The sequence below is a fragment of the Labrus bergylta genome, chromosome 3 (assembly GCF_963930695.1).
Source record: "Labrus bergylta chromosome 3, fLabBer1.1, whole genome shotgun sequence".
NCBI classification, from domain to species: domain Eukaryota; kingdom Metazoa; phylum Chordata; class Actinopteri; order Labriformes; family Labridae; genus Labrus; species Labrus bergylta.
The window spans coordinates 8,597,451-8,619,514 of NC_089197.1; the positions used below are offsets into that span (position 1 = coordinate 8,597,451).

A 22,064-nucleotide genomic window follows, 5' to 3' on the forward strand; every position below is an offset into this window, starting at 1 on the left:
AAAGGGTAATATAGACACGGCCAAGAAACTCTCCATCAGAAACCAATCAGAGCAGAGGATCGTTGGTGATGATGAGGGGTAGAAGTGAAGGTTTGCAATGGACCGAACCTTTCAAAAGCAAACTGTTTATTTCTGTTTCAGATCACAGCGTCTTTCCGCATGAGACTTCCCCCTTATTTAATATCACACTCCCCCCCCTCCCGCCCTGCAACTTTTAAGCCTTTTTTTTTTGCTCCTTGTTTTGTTTGGTTGCAGAACATTTAGTGAGCACTTCAGCTGCAGTGTTTTATCCAACATGTCACATTTTATTCTCAACTTTAGGAGTGACAGCAGATGTGCTTTGAAACAAACTTAAATTGTCTAATACGGGAAAATAAAGCAAAATGTGTGGATGCATGACGACTTAGGGCTTCTGTGAAATTCTTCAGGCTGATGTGAAGATGCAACACTTGACCCTGATGAAGGCAACAAGTCAAAACGCGTTGATCTATATGTAGTTAATAAAGTTGATCTTCCTACTACGAGTGCTGCTGGAGCTTTTTTGACCTCTTCAAGCCTTTCACTCTCCATAGTACAGTTGGTGAAGTTGTGCCAGAAACAGGCCCAGTTCTACATCAAACAGGGCGCATCAGAGATTACAGAGGGTGCAGCTACAGTGAAAGGCAATAACAAGGAAAAATAACGTAATTTGCACATGGTCGCCAGTGAACAGACAGGCCACATTCAGGGTGCAGATATTTAAAATGAGGGTGCAATGCAACCTTTTGCACCCTCATAGCTCCAGGCTTGGCCAGAAATACTAATCTGCTTTTAATGTGACAATGCAGACATCTGTCTCATCAATAATGAGACTAAACGGATATTTCACTCTGAAACAACCAAAATAAATAAATCTTTTATTATTTTTTTTTGTGTAAATCATCTTGAACTCGTGAAGCCGTCGATCTCCGTCTGCAGACAGACAAACGTGGAGGATTCAGCTCTCCTGCTCATTTTCAGATTAAGTGTAATCTGAGTGATTTAGACTCGGAGCTGCTCTAAATAAAGATGATGTTCAGGTTTATTTTTAGACGCTGACGCAGCGCTGCAATTATGGGAGAACAATGGGAGGAGAGGAGGTGGGAGGACTGGTTCTGTGTCAGGAGGAGACGTAAAACCTTGAACACTGTGAGCTGACGGGCACGCTCGTTAACCTTTGAACGTCACACATTATAAATGAAAAAAAAAAGAGCTCGGGCGGTCATGATGTCATCGTGTCAATCATTCACCTTCATCGCTCTGTTGCTGGCTCGTCAAGGCTGATCGAGCTGCACATTCAACTCTCTGTGTTTGATTTCAGTCTCATCAGAAAGTTCTTATCAGTCTGAGACACACACACACACACACGAACACACACACACTGATTTAACCCTTCACAAGGACCAGTAACAAGTGAAGAGAAATTTAAAACACTGACATAAATTTGATCTTTTACCCTTAAACTTTTTATTTATTTTTTATTTTTTAAATTTGTTTTGTTTTGTTTCTGAGTGAAAGTTTTTAGGATAAAAGAAATTAAAATGAGTTACAAAACACATAAAAAGGAAAAACAAGTAGAGGAGAAAAAGACAAGACACAGATTTAAAAAAAAGAGAGTAACTTCACATTTCCCTCCAGCCGGGATTATTTCTGTTGTTCAATTATTGAAGTATTTCATGACCACGGCATGGAGTCACTCTTGTGAAGATGAAAGGTTTTTAAAGTACTGAGAGTGATTTTTATCAAATGAATGAAGACAAATAACATTTCTCCATGAGAGTCTGTGGAGGATGTAAGACCAGCTTCAGACCGTCAGGAACAGAAACTCTGAACATGAAGATGTTTTTCAACTGTAATCAGTGCAACTCAATGAGACAATCGATCAAAAGTGGAAGATTTGTTCCTCTCTTTTTGAGTCATATTAAACGCTAAACCAACTTTCTTGTCCATTTTTTTTCTGATATTGAAGGTTTTACTTTATTTATTCAGGGTCACTTTACGGTAGACTGTTTAGCCCCGTTTCCACCAAGCGATCCGATATGGTTCAGCACAGTTTGGTTCGGTAAAACCTGAACCTGTTTGCGTTTCTACAGCCAACCGTACCCTTGTTTGGTAGGCGGCGAGTAAGCTGGACGAGGATACAAGTAAGAAAATTTGCAAAGGGCATCAATGAAGGACATCAGATGTAACGGTTTGTCAAGAGGCTTCAAACCCGCCTCAGCTCCAGCTCTCAGCCTGTCGTTAGGTTGACTGAACGTTAGGCTGAGACAGGATTTCCAACATGGCGGCTGCTGCTGATGAGACTCCGGAGCCCCCTGCAGGAACAGATGGGTGACATCACTTCAAAACATATTTACAGTCTGTTTATCTCGGTTATCATGTTTTCTCTTTTGACTTCTTCATGAGCAGGTGTCAGTTTAGTGAGAACATATTCAAGATGTCTAAATCTTTCATCCGATGCAGGATCATTAACAGAAACACATTTTTTTTTTTAATAGAAGAAAATACAACTCAAAACACAGATTAACTTTTGTACTCAATTTTAATTTAGAATGCACGTTAGCCCAGATTCCTCTGATATAAAAAAAAAGCCGAGAGTGACGACAGAGAAATGCTGCCCAGCAACATTCAGACCAAAGCAGAACATGACACACATCCCAACACGACGACAATCTGATTCACTCCACAAACACAACGATTCTTTTTCTCTGAGTGTAGTTAACGTTTAGCAGACGCACACAGTGCCCCCCCCCCCCTCCCCTCCCCCTCTATCATGCAAAGACGTCTCTATAAACATGCTGCTTTTTGGAATACAAGTGTAGAAAAAAAAACAACAATAGAAAAGTGAAAAAAGGTGCAGGCTGTGCTCAGTGCAGCTTTAACCGTCCCCACAACGTCCCGACTAAAGGTTTCCAACAACTTTAAATCAACTGATGACATCATCTGTGAAATATATTTTCAACCCTGATCTTCATGACCATCAGGGCGCTCTGTGCACAGCCAACCTAAGATCTCAGGTGCATGAACATATGAAACAGAAATCAGTAATCCATGGCACACTGAGGATGACTTTACGGTCACTTTATTGTGAGAACAAAACAGCCTCAGGTCGTTTTCAGTGTGCCATGAATTATTGATTTATTTAAACCCATTTTGATGTCGCTGTGAGAATCACTTTCAGAATATATAATATATATATTCAACAATATCAGTCAAAACTTTACAACTTGTGAACCGATTCTTTTTCAGTTCCATTTAGAGAAACGTCTTGATTGGAAAACTGCAGAGAAACATGCCTTATTTTAACTTGTGGAGGAGGTTCTTCTTGTTTTGACTGACAGGTGGAGATGATGGACTTTAAACCAACAGCACCAAGTATAAACAACGGTGACACATTTTTAATAACAAGCAACCACTCAGAAGTTTATGTTAACTTATTATCAGATTCTGAAACATTTTCTGAGGCAGTCAGTCACCCTGCGTTCACGTAGTGTCTGTAAAAATGTGAAGAATTAACCTGAAGTTTCTAAAAGTCATAACAAGAACTTCAGGAGTCGGAGAAAAGTTTGGAAAACGACCTGGACATGGCTGCCAAACAATGTTGGGATGCTGTTAAGAAAGTTGTCAACTTAAGCTCGATGTGTTTTAGGACTTTGAGTTTTCCTAAGGTTGGAGCTGCTGTCTCTGTAAGGTGGCTAAGATTAGTCCTGAGTGATTGTGATTATTTTCTTACAGTGTACATGTTGTTAAAATTGTGGACTTAAAGCTCCTCCAAACTTAAGATCTGTGAATGCAGGGTAACTACTTTATTGTTTCAGCACCTGCAGCTAAGGCTCATGGGTCCTGTAGTATTCAGAGACCATGTTCAGAACATCACCCTCATGTTTTCTCCCCACAATTCGCTCTTTATGCTGTTTTCTGATTTATAAAAAGGTCACTGTGCACTTGCTGGATTTATGGATGAATGTTGCAACATAAACACTAAGTCCATATATCCGATCACAACGAGACGTTTAAAATGGTTGCAACATGATCAGAGCTTGTTGCACAGTTGCGAGTGCCTGATTGGAAATCTTATAGGAACGTTGTGGGAACGGCTGAGCGGCTTCGGAGCAGCAAATCTCAGACAGACGGCATTCCTGCAGGGAGGTGAAGCTCCTTGCAGACAAACACTCCACGCCTACACAAAGCTCACATAATTATGAAGTCTGACAACAACAAAGGCAGTGGCCACGCCCCTCTTTGAGGCACGCTTTAGAGGCGAGGGCTGTGGTGAGGGTGCCTGTCCAGATCTGCTCCGAACTCATTAGAGGCCGCTAAACGATCAAAACTGGATTTAATTGAAGCTGCAGCTCGCTTTAAGTGTCTGACAACATGAGGTGTCAGAGTCAGACCACAAACATCTACACCTGTCTGGACTGACATGCACCGCCACAAGTTGACTTTTTCTTTTTTAAACACAAAACTTGGATCTTCTCTCAAGTTTGTGGTGAGCTTTTCTCCCAAAACCTGAGCTGTTGTTCATCTTTTATTTTCTATAAATAACTTTAAGGAGTCAGATCTGAAGCTTATGTCCGATTAATCTAGCTTTACATATTTTTACAATCAGTAGATCAATCAGTGGCGGTTTCTTTTAGTTTTAAATCTTCGTAAAGATTCACTATTCATCGCCAATAACAGCAGTCACACCTGATTAATTTAACCAGTAATAACTGCTTTATGTTATTAACTCTTGGGGGCTGCCGCTGTTCATACAGTGCAGAGCTGTAACTGTGGTCAGATACATCAGCCTCAAACCTGACCCAGTGACCCGGCCTGTGAAATAAAACTTCCACCTTAACAGACCGACTCGGACATTAAAAATACTCGACTCAAACACTAATCATTCTGCACAGGACAATTCTGTGTTTTCTGAGGAACAGGCTGGATGTCAGAGTTTCACCCTCTCTGGTGATTGAAAAATTAAGTTCTGCAAATTTAAAATGTGTTTGATACCGAGTCTTACGATAAATTGAAAGACGGCCCAAACTCTGACGACCACAACTGTCCTCGAAACATCGACGTGTAATGATAAAAACTCTTTGTAGAACAACAGAAGAAAATACACATCCTAAAAACAGGGAATTTCAATAGTTAACATCTTCATCCTGCCAACGCAGCGGTGCAACAAGAAAGTCAAACATCCAGCCTGTCTGATTTTTTAAAGGAGCCAACAGGAAGAGGAAACGGGCTGAGGTATGTTTTGGTTCCCACAGACGCCAGAGTGAGTTAGTCCTCATTGTACAACGTCTCAGTTTGTAGGATCTCCTCACATTCCTCCAATAAGTCAATCAATAACATGTTCAATCCGTTTGATTTCTCCCGTGATCAGTCTGTTCTGTGTATTTCTCCTGGTCTGAATCTGAAAAATAACCTCCTATCTGATACAAACTTTAACTACTTAAAAAAAAGACTTTTTGATGAAAATCTAACTCACATTTTGTAAAGGTCATAAAAATGCATTTATAGAATTTTCCCCAGAAAGGTGGACAACAAGTTTCCAGGAGGATCGTGGAACGTTTTGTCAAGAAGGCGGGGAGATTAAATACGAGAAAATAAGTAGTAAGCCGAAAAAAAAGCAGCGGAGAAGATGCGGCTCCAACTTTCATACTGACAGAAATCTTCAGAAAAGCTGCAGCCAGCTCCAGTAATCTAATGTTTCTGTGGCCCCTCCCCTCACTGCCCATTGGTGGAGGAATTGTTTGGGGCGGGGCTTGTGCCATCAGCACCTGTGGGCGGCTGGACGTTGTCGGCCAGATTGTGGGCGTGCTCCAGGAAGAGGTCTTTGAGCACGCTCAGCTCTTTGCTCAGCAGTTTGATCTTGGCCTCTAGCCGCTCGTTCTCCTCTTTGAGCTCGTTGACGCGCTGCTGCGTGTCCATCGCCTTCTGCTTGCTGCGCATGCGGCTCTTCTTCACCGCCAGGTTGTTGCGTTCACGCCGCTGGCGGTACTCGTCGCTGTCTTTGTCTGCAGAGGGCTTCTTCATCTTGCTGGGTGGGAGGGCCTTTCCACCTCCTGCTGAAGGGTTTGCTGGAATGAGTTGAGGGACCTGCTGTAGTCCGGCTACGGTTGCCGTCAGGGACGAGGAGGGAGCTGAGGTGTGGGCCTGACTCTGGATGACGCTCACGCTGATGTGGTCAGCTGTGTTTAATTTCGCCTGCGACAGCCGGCTCATTTGGATTTGCTGCCTGCAAGTACTGATCTCTGAGTCTCCTCAGTTGTAGAGATGAATTGGTTACAGGAAGTAGGTTTTGGATTCTTCGTCTCGCCTAAAGGAAGACGACAACGTTATTAAAACATTCAGGAAGATCTCAAACTGCTGGGCCATCAATCTAATAATTTACAGGAAATGTTCTTAATGCTCTACGTGCATCATCATTGTCAACATAACCAACAATTTATGATTACAGATTTGGTCAAGTAGGGCTGGCTACACACTAGATGATTTTCCTATCTTAACCGATTTTTAAAAACGTTGGAGTCCTTATGGACAGTTTCAACCAATTTTTGAACATTTAACATGATAACCTTCTAAATGCAACAAAAAGAGATGTTTCAGCCAGACCGTGCGACCACACACCTTCCATTTGTAGTAACGATTACGCAGTGGTGATTCCACTGACATGAGATTTCTCAAAAACTCAAAAAAATATGAAGCACGCTCCACGTCCTAAGCTAGTTGTCCTGTTTTGCAGCGGAAAACAACAAACCCAAAAATAATATAGGTGAAAGTACAGATGGTATACTTTTGTGTTTAATAGTCGCTGATACCATAATGGATAAATAATTGGTTGCAACGCGCCTTTAGAGCAGAATCGGGCCTCAGATTCGTCCTCAGTGATAATATGAACAATTAAAAGTCAAAACTCACATTTGTTTTCACAATTTAGATGCAAATTATAGAACACACATAATAATCTGTGGCCTCTCTAGTCAACTGTACTTGTCAGACATGTGAGTGAACCACACATCTTATTTTTTTTATTTAACATCTGCAGTCATCCTGCAGATTCTCAGCTGACCTCAATCCATCAATCAGGAGGCTTCACCACCTCCACTGCTGCTCATAAACACCCTCCTCCTCCTCCTCCTCCGCCCTGTTATCCACAAGCAGCAGCAGCAGGTTTCCCGACATGCTAATTGGTCGGGATTACTATTCTGTACGGCCAATTAGCGGCGCTGCGGTGATTGGTCGGCGCGTTGCCATGCAGCCAGTCAGCTGTGCGCAGGGGAAAGCGCTCCGGGTGAAAACCAGCATAGCTCCGGCTGTTGCTCGCTGTTGCATCATCGCCGTCTCTCTTTGTGCGGAAAGAGGGGAACTCCGAAGTCATGCGAGGCTAAGCACTAATCTGAGTTTATACATGACTTAAATTAAGTTTGAAACACTGAAACACACGTAAATGTCTCGTGTCGCGTAAACAAATCCGTAGGAATCGATCCTAGTAAAAAAATAACAACATTCAAACCACTTTAACAACTTTTTGTTCACTCAAAGCCGCCAACAGATAATTCACGACAACAATGAAGACGTCCCGCTTTAAAGACAGGCGCTGATAACTGACCTTTTTGGGCTTAAAAGAGTCGAAAACTGGTGTTCACTTTCTTCTTAAAACAAGCCCGGGCACTGCCTGTTTAGCCGGGCAGCTAGCCAGCTAGTTAGCTTCAGATGCTAACAAGCCGTAACCGCGCTATTAGCTGTCCTTTTTTCGGACCGACAAAGAGTTTAAAACACAGCTTACCTTCACGGGGTGGTGGTGGGGTTAACCATCCGTCAAAAGTTTCAAAAGTAATCGTAGAAAGTTGAAGTTAAATCCTGTCTGTGTGAGCTCTTGTGTGTTTTTGTTTGGAACATGGAGAGGAGAGGATTGCGAAATCTCTTTTACCATGTACGGCAATGTCAAGAATCAGCCAATCAGAGGCGAGGGGGCGGCAGCGAATCTAGCGTGCGGCCAATCACAGGTGAGTGTACGCCAAAGTGATGCAATGCCACCCTATGATTGACATCTGGTTGGAGCAATGAGAGCGGGCTGTTTTCTGTTGATTTTGTTTATGTAATATGAGGTTGGTCAAATGAGTCCATACAGGCATGACTTCACTTCGGAATGACGAAATTTGATCACATTGAAACTACTAAATATACGGGTACTATTACTACTACGATCAACAATTTATATTAGTTTTTAACATCTTTGAACATGAATCCATTTTAGGATTAATTTTAGTTTAAAAACCCTGCTGTGTAACATGTAGGCTACAGGAAAGGTGTTACATCAGACAACTGAAGGACAGATACAAATACACACACGCTTGTAACTTTCAGTTTTTATTTCGTAGAAAGCAAATTAATACAAACTGTAGTAGATCTCTTATTGAAGAAAAAATACTTGAAATAAAACAGATTGTGTTTCTGTTTGTGGTCCCCTTTTCTTTTACATATTTGTTACATTCATTCATAAAAACTGTCAAGTTTAGCATATCATTGAATAATTTAATTACAGCTTCACTGAATGCTGTGTACATGAGACTAAAACATGTTGATGACTTTGGATAACTTTGGCTTCAGACGTGAAACCTGTCTTTCAACGCTCTCTTAAGTTTCTCTTTGGCACCCTAAGAGGAACACAGAGACACAGAATGCTGTGGAGATATCAGGTTCATGTTTGGTTTTCTTGAGATTATGCAATACCTATTTTTCTTTTTCATATGAGGGGGGGTCGGTTTTTTTCTTTCTTCCTGAAATCAAACCATGTCAGAACATGTTCACAGAATAAACACAGTATCTCTTTCTTGCAGCCTTTGCAGACATGACAAAGCGCTTCTGTGTAGCAGCAACATCCTGTCATGTTTAGTTGAAGTTTGGGGACTCTGGGGCGCTGGTGGCGTAGCGGTTGGTGCGCTCGCCCCATGTGTGGACGCTAGAGTCCTCCAGTCGGGCGGCCCAGGTTTGAATCCAGCCTGTGGCTCCCTCTCCCACATGTCACTCCCCTCTCTCTCTCTCCCTGATTTCCAACTCTATCCGCTGTCCTATCTCTCTCCATTAAAAGCCAAAAAAAATAATTTGGGGGACTCAGCAGAGATGTATTTAAAGAAGAGACTGGAACAACGTCATCACTGTAAAGAACTAGAGAACTGGTAGAGCTGTTTCTGGTTTGAATTAGAGCGTCATCCTCTTAAAACTCAGGTCCATCTCACTAAGGGTCATTTCTGCAATGTTGTCAAATAGAATAATAATTTTAGCAATATATAGAGAGTTGTAACCAACCTGGTGTCTGCATCTTTTTTTTATTTCAGCAACATCATTTGTTTGTGTTTGTCTGGTTTGATAAATGAGGTGTTTAAGATAATCTGAAACAGAAGTCTCTAAGGGTGCATTCACACCTGAGATATTTAGTTTGTTTGACACGTGCTCTGGTGCACTGTGGTTTGGTTTGTTTTGGAGTGAATGCTCAAACAAACTCTGGTGCTCACCAAAGAACAAAACTCTGGTCCGCTTGTGAACAGGCACCAGAGTTCAGTATGCCATAGGTGGGAATGCATCCAAACCAAACAGTGCAATGTGGGTTGAATTTGGACAGATATTTCAGAATAAACAGCAGCTAACCTTAAAGGCTTGAAAATTGTCTTGTGGACTGACATGGTTTGCCAAAGAGTTTTGCAGAGCGTGGCTAACATTAGCATGGTTACACATACTGAGTCCAAGCTGCATTGTGATTATTAGTTGCGATTATCAAGAGTGTATTACCTGTGTATAAATACAGGATGAGGAGATTAGAAGAGTGTCCTTGATAAGACAGGCAGCGGCACAATTCAGTACTTAGTCAGAGAGGTCAATGGTCAGCACGCCTGGTCTGACTCATCCTCTCTCGCTGTGTCTCAAGTCAAACTACTTCTGCACTGACAGTATGAAGTACAACATGTACCGACTGTGACCGAGCATTTTGATGTTCTTTTTTTTATACTGGACAGGAAATGATTACTGATATTCAAATTCAAATGTTCAAAATGCTCAAAGGAGAAAAACAATTTTTTTAAGCTTTGTCTTCTCCATTTTTTGACACCTGAGCTTTAAATGTTCTCCTCCAAGCGAGGTCATTGTTTTTTTCAGTTTAGCTTTTATCTCCTCAAGGATGTTCAGTGGTCCTTGAAGCTGTTTTTAAAAAAAATCATCTTAAACTACCTTACTGATACGTAAAATGTCTACTGACCACTTAAGCTTTTCAAGCACCCCTGAACCGTCTTTAGGACATTTAAAAAGGTCCCATTATTCCATTATTCCTCCAAGTTCTAAAAAATACCTTTTACCCCTCCCGAGGGACCCCCGTGACCTCTTCATAGATCTCCTCAAAGACCTTAGACCCTCACATTGAACCAATGAACCTCGGCATGGATTCACTGACCAAAAACCATAAGATATCTTTGAGGATCAATCCATAGTTTTCAGTCTGGACATTGAACACTGCAGTACGGGCATTTAAGTTTTCCATCTCTTCAAAATGTTTACATCAACTGAAAACCATAGAAAGAAAAACAGACCCTGAGGTATTGAGATAAACTGCAAGGTTTTGGTACTTGCAACCCTCCTACATCAATCAAGATTTCAATCACCAAAAACAGCAAAGTCCTTAACAGAACTTGAATTCTGTGATGTTATAGTTCTTGGAGAATCATTCCCCTTAAAGCCTACAAAAGTAGAGACAGCTTTGAATGTACTGCTGATGTGTCTTGGGTCTGCTGTTTGGGAAGTGAAGGGCAAGAGATTCATCATCAAAGCACAAGTGAGTGCTAAATAGCTAACATTAGCAAGATAATGTTAGCTAAACCATGCAGTGGTTCTAAACTGGCCTACCCTCAGGACCCATCACCAACTCCTAAATGTTAAATCGTGACCCAAATTTCAGATATTTTTCAACTAATTAGATTTATTTATTTTTTTAAAAAGTGGAGGTTTGGACCATGACAGTACAGAACAAAAATACAGAATAAAACAAGCATGTTTTAAAAGCCCTCTCCATAAAGTTTTTGACAGAACTATTTTTTCCGAGCATACATTCGCGACCCACTGAAAATTGCTCCGTGACCCACTTTTGGGTCCCGGTTGAGTACCACTGACCTGTCAGTCGGTGTTCTTGGGCAGTATTGTTAGTTAAAATGCAGAAATATTTTCCTGAAGTTAACTCAGTCTTTGATGTCAGGATGAGGAGACGTTTGTGATATTGTTCCCTTAGTGACAGCGGAGCGTCTCATAACATTAATCCACATTAATCCCCTCCTCTCTGGGCTTTCTTTCTCAGATTAATTCTGTAAAAGAACATCCAATAGAAGAACACCTGTCTTTCATTAAAAAAAAAAAAAACAAGTCAAGAAGAGGTGGCAACTGAGACTGATAACTTCTCTGCAGAACAGGACGCCTTTCTGTCCTGGCATGTGGGCGGTTCCATCAGTGTGTGACGACCTGGTGACGACATGTTAAAGCTAGGAAAGGTCTCCTGTAACCAGAGGGGCTGCTTGTCAACAGGCAAGGCAGGCAACTGCTTGGGGCCCTAGACCACTAGGGGGGGCCCCTAAATCAAACCAGCGGGCCAAGATGTGCACATTTCTAATGACAGTAGGAATCCTCCCTAAGGGAGCCCCATCTGACAGCACTCACTCTCATTGACAGCACTCACTCTCATTGCCCTGCAGAGGGTCGCATGCATTATTTGTGGAAGCCTAAGTTTGTCAATGAAAGAGGAATGATCCGTCTGTAGGAGAGAAAAAAGAAACAGGAAAAAAGAGGAAGAGGAGGAAGTGTCAGGAGTCGGGACACTGACAGACATAAACGCTACAATTGACTTTTGCCGAGGGGCCCCAACAGACTCTAAGATCGCCACTGCCTGTAACACGGTGAGTGATCACAGGACCATGAATATATCTTCAAGCACTTTCCAAAGAGACCGAAAGACCCATTTACAAAACTTAAACTTCTCAAAGGATTGTAAGATCGTCTTTGTAGCGCCTGTCAGGAGTTTCTTTAGCTGATCATGAAACAGACTGAAATGAATACTAACGGCCAACAAAAGCAAAAGAGCCAATCAGTAACAAGACTGACTGTTTCTTTGATTAAAAAATGGTATAACAAATGTTCAATAGTAATTGTTAAAGCTCAGCCGGGGGTTGTAGTGTCAAACAAAATGATGAGCAGCACTCTACAGAAAAACACCCTTTTTTCTCTCATAGCAAAGATTCACAATAAGTGATGAGAAAGCATGAGGAGATTATTTATCAGACAACACTCCTTCACATGTACAGGACAGGATCAGCAAAGACATTAGACGGTCCAAAACGGAACCAAACCAAAAGATCAACACAGGAGTTTCAACAAAAAACTTGAATTTCTTTCAGACTTTAATTCTTTAGGGTGTTTTATTTCTTGTAGATCTTTCTAACTCCTCACTGTCTTTTGGACACAGAGAATCTTTAAATATGCTATATTTTCAGAGGAGCACAACCATGTCTGTTGGAAGAACAAAAGTGACATTAAAACTAAACTTTAAAATACAGAAATGTAAGTCCGCTAATGTTACTACTAGAACTCCTTAAAGGACGCCTTAAAAAAAAACTTCTGATTTTTTTCTTTTTGAAGCTCATCAGGGAGGCCAGGAACATCATCAGTGGACATCCAGAGGTTTATCTTTGTTTTCAGTCAAGGAGAGAGAAGATATGAAGAAGAAAAAGAGACTAAATGAATTGTAATTACTTTAAAAATAAAATAAAATACAGTTAGAAGGTTTAAAAAAATAAAATAAATGATGAAATAATCATGTTGGAGGGAAAAAGATGAAGCTGCAGGATCAGCTGTGTGCGCTTTCAGCCGACAGGGGGAGCTCCAGTCCGTTTGTTCAGGCTCTCTGCAGCTCATACTGACTCACCTCACAGCCCCTGATGTGAACTTTCATCCCTGATACCCCTAGACACCCCCCACCCCCACACTCCGTATCTGCCCCTGTGTGTGTGTGTGTGTGTGTGTGTGTGTGTGTGTGTGTGTGCGTGTGTGTGCTGTCATGTGGAGGATTAGTAATTTAAGAACACCCCTCACCGCCTTTACAAGACAGCATGTTATCAAACTCCAAGAATAAAATAAATGTTAAATGAACCAGTTAAAAACGTCGGTTTAATGAAGTCACGTTTTTTACGCGAAAACATTTTTTTTTAAATTAATTACTATAATTAAAAAAACACTTCACTGTAATCATATCGATACGCTACATATTCAAAATGCCTACATTTATTTTGTATTTCTTCTTCAACATTTTTTAAAGAGTATTTTCTAACAGGAGACATTTGTCGTACTTTCAGCTGAAGGTGTCAGAGCTCATCTCTCGATGACTTCAGAGGATCATAAACGGAATAACCTGCTGACTTTGATGGTCGCCGCTGGGGAGATAACGCCAAACTCCGTGCAGAAATCTGTCAATTTAATGTGTCACTGCCTGAAGTCAGAGACACACAACCTTATAATGCAGTGACTATTCAGTGTGAGGCGCCGGTGGCTTTTTTTTTTATTACACTGGTTTTATATCCTGCAGCGCACACAGTACAAGTTAGTTCTGCAAAACGCAAGTTTACCGTCGGATATTTTCACAATGAAGCGCAGCAAATTTTACAAATACATCAGCTATAAATCAGTAAAAAGTGGTCTTCGTTGCATTATATATATATATATATGTATATATATATTGTTTGCCGTATTGTGCATTTGGTTGGGCTCGTGCTGGGTCTTACTCTCACGTGTTTTAATGCATCTTGTCTAGCATGATAATTATACTAAAATAAGTGATTTCAAAACAGAGATCGTATTGAGGGGCCAGACACAGGGCGTAATTAACATTTAATTCCAGTATGCCTCTGCAAAATGTTGACAGTGGGTTAAATCCAGGACTGTGTGTGTGTGTGTGTGTGTGTGTGTGTGTCTGTGTGTGCCCCGCCCACTCCCTCCTGCTCTATAAAGTGCGCACTTTGACAGCTCAGAGTTTACTGAGCAGGAGGAATCAGATCGACAGCCTGCAGCTCTAACTCGCTCCCCTCTGCTCTACATTAGAAATCAAACCTGTTTCACTAACAGAGCTTCAGCAGCGTTCAGTGCATGTCTGCAGGTTTATGACCCCCCCTCTCACCTGAGGACCTCACACACTATCTGACTTTCCAAAAACTGGTTTCCCGGAGCTCCTCGCCATGCTTGCCCGGGTTTAGATTCTCAATGGAGCTCTCTAACATGTACGAGGTCGCGCCCCGGCCCCTGATGAGCAGCCTGACCCACGGCCAACAGCCCCCCTCCGGCTACAGAGACCCGGCAGATCTCGGCGGTGAGATAGGAGACAACGAGACCTCCATCGACCTGAGCGCGTACATCGACCCTTCTGCTTTCAACGACGACTTCCTTGCCGACCTGTTCCACCACAGCTCCCGGCAGGACAAGCTCAAGATGATGAACGGAGAGTACGACTCGGTGCCGTGCGGCCCGGGGCCCCAGCAGCACTACATGTCCAACTACATGGAGTCCAAGCTGGAGCCGCTTTACGAGCACAACCCGCAGCGCATCAGACCGGTGGCCATCAAACAGGAGCCCCGGGAGGACGAGGACCTGAACCCGGGCATGCCTCCCACCTACCACCACCCGCATTCTCAGCAGTACTCCCAGCATGCCCAGCAGCAGCAGCCTCACCTCCAGTACCAGATTGCGCACTGCGCGCAGACCACCATGCATCTCCAACCGGGACACCCGACCCCTCCGCCGACACCGGTGCCCAGCCCGCACCAGCACCATCACCACCACCAACACCCGCACCAGCAAGGCGGCATGAAGCATCTGGACCATCAGCGGAGCGGCGGGAAATCCAAGAAGAACGTCGACAAGAGCAGCCCGGAGTACCGGCTGAGGCGCGAGCGCAACAATGTGGCCGTGCGTAAAAGCAGAGACAAGGCCAAAATGCGCAACATGGAGACGCAGCAGAAGGTGGTGGAGCTGACTACCGACAACGACAGACTGAGGCGGAGGGTGGAGCACCTGACTCGCGAGCTGGACACGTTACGAGGCATCTTCAGACAGCTGCCGGACGGATCCTTCAAACCCATGGGCAGCTGAGAGGCTGCTGAGCCGGACAGGGAGTAGACTGGAGGTGGACTGGTACACTGCTGGATTTATACACACAAACTGTTCGACGTGTGTTCTGGTGTTCGGACGGACTGAGACCTGAGAGGAGAGACAGGCAGCTGATGTGTTCACTGCAAAAAAAAACAAACATCTGACAGATCAGTTTGACTTTCACGGAGTCTGAAACAATCACTTTCTCTTAAGTAATAACCTGCAAATATTCTGGAGAAATAATAATAAAAAAAAAAAAACAACCACTCAGCTGTCAAAACAACATTTTAACCATAAATGTATGTAACAAAAAAAAACAAAAAAAAAAGACAACCAAGAAATATTGGAGCCACAGACAGATTCTGTTGTTTAAGGAATATTCCAGAAGAAACTGTCAGATCATAAAACTGGACAGAAAGTGGCGCCTGATTCTGGAACAATCTTAAAACATTTTACTGGACACAAATGAATTCATGTCACCTTCACGTCTTTGGAGAGAAAAAAAAACATACTTTTGTGGACTTTGTAAAAGACGGACTGACTTTGTTCAGACTGTGTTTTCCTTCTTTTTTGTTGTTGTTGCAGTGTTCATGTGCCTTTTAAAACTTTTGTGCAAAAGCCGATAAGCTCGTTCCCCTGCAGATCCACACAACAGAGGACTGGTTGTTTCTGTGCCTTATTCCCGAACAGACTGTGTGCACCACACACTCTACTCACATATCAGTGCAGCTAAGGTAGGGCACGGTGGAGATGATCCAAAAATCAGCCTGTTGTGCATGTAATTATTTTTGTTTTGTACATCTCCATATCCTCTCCTTGTGTGTCTTTATAGAGCTATGAAATGCAAAGTGCACGCTGCTTGCGTATAGGCTGACCTGTGTATGTATGTTTATGGATTTATGCTCATTTTCTTCTGTTGCTCCTCATAAATGAACTCTGGTACTATTCACAGATGGTGTATATAAGGATACATATACATCATGATGTTAAGCAGAGCTTTAGCTGTGCAGCTGTGATTACATACAAACTTAAATATTTGAAAGAGAGACAGGAACATCCTCTGATTTTCAAAAGATTTCCAGTGTTTGTACATCTTGGTTTGCTGCAAATTTGGGTTAAATGTGCGAGTCGCCATACAATCTCCAAACTGTTTCTGTGATTTTACGTTCGTGCATTGAAACAAGCTAAAGGAGTAAAAACCCTGCAGCGCTGAATACCTTGTAGAGTTCACAAACTACTTCTTACATTTCTGAGTAATGACACCCTAAAGTGCATCATTTGTCCTGCTCAGAACAAGGCGGCTTCTCTGTGTTCCCTGAAATGTTAATATTGTGGCGATTTTTTTGTTTGTTTGCATTCTATACAAAAGATAAATAACCATCTGCTAGATCTGCATCTGGTGATGACATGCCAAAGTGAATAATTCTTATAATTAAAAAAAACAAAACAATCAAAAAGCAATGACTGGAATTCAAACTGTGGTACCTGCTTCTTTACGTCACTGTCCTGCAAAGATCAAACATCTCCAGACCTGCTGCTTTTGTATAAAGCTGATCCTGTTGATTTTTAATGAGTTTGTTTCAAAGAAGAAATTCCTACAAAGATTTCTAATCTCTGCAAATCCTGCAGATGTTGGTCTTTTCTGAGGACAACGACAGTGAAAGCAGCTTTTTTTTTCCTCAAATGCACTATTAGTCGTCAAATGAAGCACAGAGCCGAGCAGAAAAACGTTCACATGTTGCTGATATACAGACAAAAACAAACAAATACAAAAATGTGAAAAGGGTTTCTATGCAACATGTCTCTTCCTCTTTTACATACATGCACACACACACACACACGCACGCACACACACACACACACACACACACACACACACACACACACACACACACACACACAAACACACACACGGTGCCTTCTGATCCTCTCTGAGATGACCTTGGACCTCTTGCTGATCTGCTTGCCGTCGCTATGTAGAGAAAAAATGTTGATAGGATTGGTGTCAGCGAGGAAAAAAAAAGGAAGCACTTTTTTTTACAAACTGATGTTCAACCAATGTTTGTCTCAAAGTTAACGTCTCAATTGTAAAATAAGCCTATATATAAAAACTATAAATATAAATAAATATATATAAAATGCCAAACAATCTGAATATTATAATAAAGAGCTTGTTTTATCTGAGTCTGTCGTGGGTTTGATGTCTTTATTTATGTGTTTCTTTTATTTGAGAATACTCGTTTTCTCAGTTTCTTCATCAAAACATTCAGGCTGCATGCAGCTCAGAAACATCCTGACTGATATAGTGATGCCTTCAGGTGTACCTCCTACAGCCTATAGGGGGCACTCACAGGACAATCAGCCAACAGATGAATCTCATTTAGCTTCAGTCTTCATCACAGACTAGACTGGACTTTCTCAAAATGTAACTTGGATCTTTAAGAGTCAAAAGTTTTAGATACAAATAAAAAAATCCGCAGAAAATAATCAGATATTTGTCGTCAAACAAATCAAACAAGTCTGCTTACATGACGGTTGTCGGTTTGATCTCCACTCATGGACAATTCACTGACTTGCTCCGAGTCAGAAGGGCCCCAAAACCAGAGTCTCTTGAAGGAAGTGCCTTACTGATCTGACAGCATCAGATCCCTCCTAGTTTCAGACTCTGATCTAACTTTTATGTTTCCCTTTATATGTTCTAAAATACAGCTGCACGGGGCAGAACGAAGTTAGAGGAGTATGAAGCTGAATATCTGCATTGCAGAGTCTGTATGATAGTTTCATATCATAGAAGCTATTGTTGTAAGAGCATCAGAGGAGCAGGCTGCTGTTAGCTGTATTCACCTGAAAAACAACTTTTGACGCAGCAACTGAAGGTTACAAGCGACAGGTTGAGGGGAACAGGGGGTGGGACCTCTCTGCTGATTCTCTCTTAGGGCTCACTCACACTCACAGATGACCTGTACTGTATTAAAGCACAACTGTTCCCCCTCCCTAGTCCCCTTCCCAACCGGGCCTGAGCATGGTTACCTCTTGTACATACATCGTCACCATGCATGAAGCTACCAGAGCGCATCAGGAAATAGAACATTTGAAGTTTTCATAATCAGGTTAAAATATATATTTACACTTTTTCAAGCTTCAAGATCCGATCATCACTAAAGAGAGCCCCATGTATGGAGGCTATGGTTCAGGTTCAAATCCGACCTGTGGCTCCTTTCCCGTATGTCATTCCCCACTCTCTCTCTCCCTGATTTCCAACTCTATCCACGGTCCTATCTCTCCATTAAAGGCAGAGAAAAATAAATCTTTAAAAAAAGAGAGACATTAAAAACAAACAATGGCCTGTCAAAATGTTATCATTTTGACATTTAAGGTGGATTGAATGATTCACAACGTCAACTCATGCACTGAGCAACATGAAAGAAAACAAACCACCTTAAAGTTTTTAGTATCTGTCAAATCTGCAGAAGACTGCAGGATATCAAATTTTCTCTTTAGTCCAACAACGGACAAAAACACAGAGAACACGACTTCAACTTTCTGACTTTGTGGCTTATCTTGAGTTGTTTCGGTCAGACACAGCGCTCTTATAAAAATGTATTTCTCGATTATGCAAGGCGGGGATCGGTATGGTACGGAGCACTCACACTAGTCAGACGAAACTGGACTTTGGGGGTCAAACGTGTTTGGGCATGGTACAGATTTCCTCATGTGAATGACCCTTAATCCATCCAGAGCTCCTTCTGTGTGTAACCAGTGGACATCTGTGTTGATAAGAAATCAGATGCTTTGACATCGGGCTCTTTATGGCTTACCACGGATCGATCAGGAACCAGAATTTTTAATGTCAAAGGACCATTCCTGTTTTTTTTAAACCTGGACTCCACTTTTTAAAACTTACTTTTTAGTCTTAATAAGTTAAAGGTAAAACAAGTTTTAGAATTGCTCCAGTACATGTCTTAACCCAGCAGTCGAGAAGCAGACTGTGATGATCATATTCGAGGCCCAATCACAGCAGTTCCACTAAAAGTGCTGATTCTTGAATCTGACAGGCTCACATTTTTATTCTAACAGTGCTTTCACACAAGCACAAAGCTCCTAAAATTTCCCAGAATTCTCAGGGTGAGTTGCATGTGTGAACGCAAATGACTGGATTTTTTTCACACAACTTAACCTGATTTTTTTCCTGCCAGCCCCCTGGGGAATTATCTACCTGAGTTTAGAGAGAGTTAGCCAATGGGAAAAGGCAGCAGGAAATATTGAGGAAAATTCACTAATAGTGAATGGGAGGGAGTGAATGGCGGTCACCATATTGGAAATGCTGACTGGACCTAACTTTCGGTCAACATGTGAACAGTCAAAGAGCTGGAGATGAGACGGGCCTTAAGCTTCTTGAAAAACAGTTTTTTGATCCAGGCTGTATACACATTTATTCCAGCTGTAAAAACAGCCACTTGCCTCAAGTGGACAATTGAGGAACTGCAGTTTATTGCACTTCCGCATTGGCTTAATTTTTCAACACTGGAGGTTGCTGCTTAGAATCTGCCGTTTCAGAATCATTCTTTGTACACCATGTTCCCCCTCATGAGACCCCGCCTCCTGTCCGACAGAGGGTCTCCCGCATAGGAGTGCATATAAACAGCTCAAGTGTCTGACAACATTACAGAAAGGAGTAAAATGCTTTTTATAACAAATATCAGCATTTAAATGCAACTCTCTTTGAAGCCACCAATCATGAACAACAGTCATTTAAACTCACAGAAACAGCCCACCCCTGCCTCAGGTTTCTTTTTGTTTTTCTTACTTCAGTGAATTCTTGTCGTGATGGAAGTCCCCTGCTGTGAATCGCTGGTTTGACAGGACTTTCAGATCATCTGACATCTTCGCCGTCTGAAGTTTGCAGAGCTGGACATCTGTACATAACGTTGACTATTGAGAATGAAAGCCAAAACCTGTTTATTATGTATTTATGCATGTATTTAACTTCCTGCCAACATCTCGAGCAAAACAAAAGAATCAGCAGCACGAGAAACCTCAACTCTGTCAGGCGACTCTTGAAGCGGGCTGTATTAGAAACAGGTGAGATGGACTCAAACGTGGAACTTTTTGCTGTGTTTTTCTCTTCAGGAATGTAGAAAAATAATTGTTAATCACAGCTTGAAAAGGAGGAAAATATGAAAAGTAGAGAACAACGGGCAGAAGCCAAGCATTAAGTGAATGTAACCAAGAAGCGGGTTGGTTGAAACATGCAGAGAGCCTGGGAGAGGGAGGATGACTTCCAGATGTTTCTGACGCTGTCACTGACTGACTGAAATATGGGCCTTAACATTCAAGATGTGAATGCATCATCATCACAACAGAATAATAATACAACCTACAGGAATGTTGACAGGGTGGAGCTCAGGGTGGAGCAGGAGGGGAACATGTCCTGAAGGTCGTATTTTAAAGTTCTGCACGATTTGTGATTTAAATATTGTTTTAAGTATATTTCAACATTGAGGGGAAGTAACAGTGTTTATACTTAAAGGTCCAATATGTATACATGTACTGAGTGAAATGATAAAGTGATCTTACTATAAGATCAGACATTAAGGAAACATGCTATGTTGAAGTGCTGGCCTCTCTGACAACAATGCAGAAGCCAGTATGTCCTCCTTCTAACTTTAGATTCTGGTCCTGAATGCTCTGCATTTGTTTGGAACAGCGAAGGTAGGCGGTTTTATCGCCCCCCCCAACAAGGCTGTTTTGCCCCTCCCCCGTCGGTATGCCGGTCAAACAGCAAATTTGTTTTGAATTTGAACTGCAGTACCCATTTTCATTTAATTTTAATTGAGAAAAAAAACTTCTACCACAAATCCACCGTCCAACTTAGATGTCAAATTGTTTAACTTCTCTATTCCACTAAATGAACCGTCTGAGCTGATGGACGTTTCCTCTGCGTTTGCTAAATGATCAACCATGCACAACAGACAAGTACGGCAACACCACTAAGACAAACCAGACGCAGAACTACACAAACACAGTTTATTGTCTTTCACATTAGATTTTAGGAGAAAGTAAAATTCATCAACTGACTTCAGAGCAAAAGTAAAGTGTAACAGGAACATTCATAGAAATGTAGTGGAGTCAAAACGACAGGTAGGCTAGCTGTCAGGCCGAAAAGGAAGTCAGCGTTTTCCAGGAAATTAACATGCTGCATTCTTTTGCACAAAGTGCAAGTGTCTAATTTCTGTCACCCACAGTGGAAATGCTGACATACAAAGCCAAATTTAAACAAGCGGTGGGTTCAGGCTGGAAGTAGCACTGTTATGATCTGGACATCCAGCCTAAACAAGCAGGCTCTGGAGGACACCTTCACCTACTACCTCGTCTGATCAGTGCAGGTCAATCAGTCAATCATTATTTGTATAAAGCCAATTCACAAACGTGTTATCTCGAGATACTTTACAAAAGTGCATATGGGATAATAAACAGGAAGGATTTCTCCTTTGTATTCCTGGCGTTCTTGTTGTCCACACTTCCTTGCTGCTGAGGTTTTGGGGTAGACACAGGCCGATGGGTACACCAAGCTGTGGATCGATTGTGTGGGATTGCAGTAAAATTAAAATGGTCCGATTTGGAGGTTTGAAAATACGGTCACACTAACTTAAAGGCAGGGTTGGTCATTTTCTCCAGATCCACTTTTTAAGATTCTGGTTGAAATTGTCTTTAGGTCCTGACAGACATTAATAACTCAGGCGCTCTGAAAAAGGAACAAAGAAAATCTGTCATCTGTATCAGTTGTAAGCCTGTAAAAACTTCAACCAATGTCTGCCACGAGGTACCAATCTGATGAACCAATCACACGCCTCCCTGTCTCCCTGCTCGCGCTCTACCCTATACAT

General features: G+C 42.0%; 2 protein-coding genes across 2 annotated transcripts; one reads left to right on the forward strand and one right to left on the reverse strand.

The window, feature by feature from the left end:
- Positions 1-2,541: 2,541 nt before the first annotated feature.
- cebpg (CCAAT enhancer binding protein gamma) lies at positions 2,542-7,954 on the reverse strand. Its single transcript, XM_020640195.3, has 2 exons — positions 7,796-7,954; positions 2,542-6,325 (listed from the first exon to the last, which is right to left on the reverse strand). Exon 2 carries the CDS (start codon positions 6,229-6,231, stop codon positions 5,734-5,736), a length of 498 nt encoding a protein of 165 aa, XP_020495851.1. The 5' UTR covers positions 6,232-6,325; positions 7,796-7,954; the 3' UTR covers positions 2,542-5,733.
- Positions 7,955-14,047: 6,093 nt separating this feature from the next.
- cebpa (CCAAT enhancer binding protein alpha) lies at positions 14,048-17,361 on the forward strand. Its single transcript, XM_020640210.3, has one exon. The coding sequence runs from the start codon at positions 14,293-14,295 to the stop codon at positions 15,175-15,177; it is 885 nt and encodes a 294-aa protein (XP_020495866.1). The 5' UTR covers positions 14,048-14,292; the 3' UTR covers positions 15,178-17,361.
- The last annotated feature ends 4,703 nt before the right edge of the window (positions 17,362-22,064 follow it).

What these genes read in the sequence shown, in the direction of transcription:
- cebpg (XM_020640195.3), bottom strand. Translation starts at nt 6,231, where the DNA reads ATGAGCCGGCTGTCGCAGGCGAAATTAAACACAGCTGACCACATCAGC.
- cebpa (XM_020640210.3), top strand. Translation starts at nt 14,293, where the DNA reads ATGGAGCTCTCTAACATGTACGAGGTCGCGCCCCGGCCCCTGATGAGC.